The following is a 1,771-nucleotide window of genomic DNA, read 5'->3' as shown; positions in this document are numbered from 1 at the left end:
TCTGAACATGCTGTTCCCCAAAATCACTATAACAAGATCCCAGGATTCAGGTTCTCCCTCTATGGAACATGACCCAAAGAACTGAATTTAGACACTTGAAATCACTTGTCAAACATCACAAAATCTTGGGGCGCCTGGGTGGCGCAGTCGGTTAAACGTCCGACTTCAGCCAGGTCACGATCTCGCGGTCCGTGGGTTCGAGCCCCGCGTCGGGCTCTGGGCTGATGGCTCAGAGCCTGGAGCCTGTTTCCGATTCTGTGTCTCCCTCTCTCTCTGCCCCTCCCCCGTTCATATTCTGTCTCTCTCTGTCCCAAAAATAAATAAACGTTGAAAAAAAAATTAAAAAAAAATCACAAAATCAGATATGAAGCCCAAGTTGATGTGGCCATCATGTTATCTAGTCATTTTAGATGATCTTGGTGATAGATCTGAAACACCAGAATACCTTTTACTTTGACTCATTCTAAAAATCTGACCCAAATATGATGACAGAATCATTAAATAAAAGTTATCCTACCTGATGATTCTTCTCAAGGCTTCCTTCATATCCCTGTTACGCAGGCTATAAATAAAGGGGTTCATCAATTGAGGAACCACCGTGTACATCACTGAAGCTACTGAAGTCTTTCTGGAAGAGTCAGTAACTGCAGAACTAATGTACACCCCTAATCCTGTCCCATAGAACAAGGAAACAACTAAGAGATGAGACCCACAGGTGGAAAAGGCTTTATAATTTCTGCCAGCTGATGGCATTCTTAAAAGTGAAGATAGAATTTTAGTATAAGAGAAAATGATCCCAAAGAGAGAAATACCACTCAGTGTACTAGCCATAAAATTAGCCAAGAGGGTATTGATGAAGGAATCAGAACATGCAAGCTTGATGACCTGTGCAAGTTCACAGAAAAAGTGGGGGATTTCCAAGTCAATGCAGAAGGACAATTGCAACACCATCATACTGTGGAGGAGGGCATCCATGATGCTAACATACAAGGGGAGTAGAATTAACAATCCACAGAGGCAGGGGTTCATGATGACCGTGTACCTCAGTGGGTGACAAATGGCAACATAGCGGTCATAGGCCATTGCTGCAAGGAGAAAATTTTCAAAACCAAGAAAAACCAAGACAAAGCAGATCTGCGTGATGCAGCCTGTGTAACTTATGTGCCGATTCTGTGCCTGGATGTTCACCAGCATCTTTGGGATCATGGTTGTGCTTAAACAGATGTCAGTAAAGGACAGGTTGGAGAGGAAGAAGTACATGGGGGTGTGGAGGTGGGAGTCAGAGATGACAGCCAGGATAACGACCAGGTTTCCCAAGATGGTGACCAGGTACATGAGCAGGAATAGGCAGAAGAGTATGGGCTGCAGTTCTGGATCCTCGGTCAATCCCAGAAGAAGAAACTCTGACACATCCGTTTGGTTTCTGGGTTCCATGTTGTTGATATAAAATATTGGGTGACAAGAGAATAAAATGTATGGTCACTGGACCAACAGCAGCAGTAGCTGGGAATTTGTTGGAAATTGCAATTTTTGGACTCCAGACTTACTGAGGAAAAGCTCCAGGGTGGGTGATCAGCAGTCTACTTTAACAAGGTCTCCAATGATTCTGACATATGATAAAGTCTGAGAACGGCTGTTCTAGAAAAATGTTTATCTATATTGTGAACCTAAATGGATATTTGAATCTTTCCCTCTGTGTATTTCTCCCTGCATCCTTCTTCTTTCCCTCATCTTCTTCCCTCCATTCAGTTAATCAGCCAAAATTCTAATG

At 43.2% G+C, this 1,771-nt stretch overlaps 1 protein-coding gene across 1 annotated transcript; it reads right to left on the bottom strand.

Moving 5' to 3' along the window:
• Nucleotides 1-513: 513 nt before the first annotated feature.
• On the bottom strand, nt 514-1,440 carry LOC124523303 (olfactory receptor 7G2-like). Its single transcript, XM_047095165.1, has one exon. It carries the CDS (start codon nt 1,432-1,434, stop codon nt 514-516), a length of 921 nt encoding a protein of 306 aa, XP_046951121.1. The 5' UTR covers nt 1,435-1,440.
• Between the last annotated feature and the right edge of the window lie 331 nt (nt 1,441-1,771).

The sequence above is a fragment of the Lynx rufus genome, unplaced genomic scaffold (genome assembly GCF_022079265.1).
Source record: "Lynx rufus isolate CCGP_SWC_20201006 ecotype Redwood Valley unplaced genomic scaffold, mLynRuf1.p SCAF_4, whole genome shotgun sequence".
In the NCBI taxonomy this organism is placed as follows: Eukaryota; Metazoa; Chordata; class Mammalia; order Carnivora; family Felidae; genus Lynx; species Lynx rufus.
Note: the sequence above shows the minus strand (reverse complement) of the source record. Positions and strands in the feature narration are given on the sequence as shown.

Bases quoted from the DNA above. Each gene is read 5' to 3' on its own strand.
- LOC124523303 (XM_047095165.1), bottom strand. From the start codon at position 1,434: ATGGAACCCAGAAACCAAACGGATGTGTCAGAGTTTCTTCTTCTGGGA.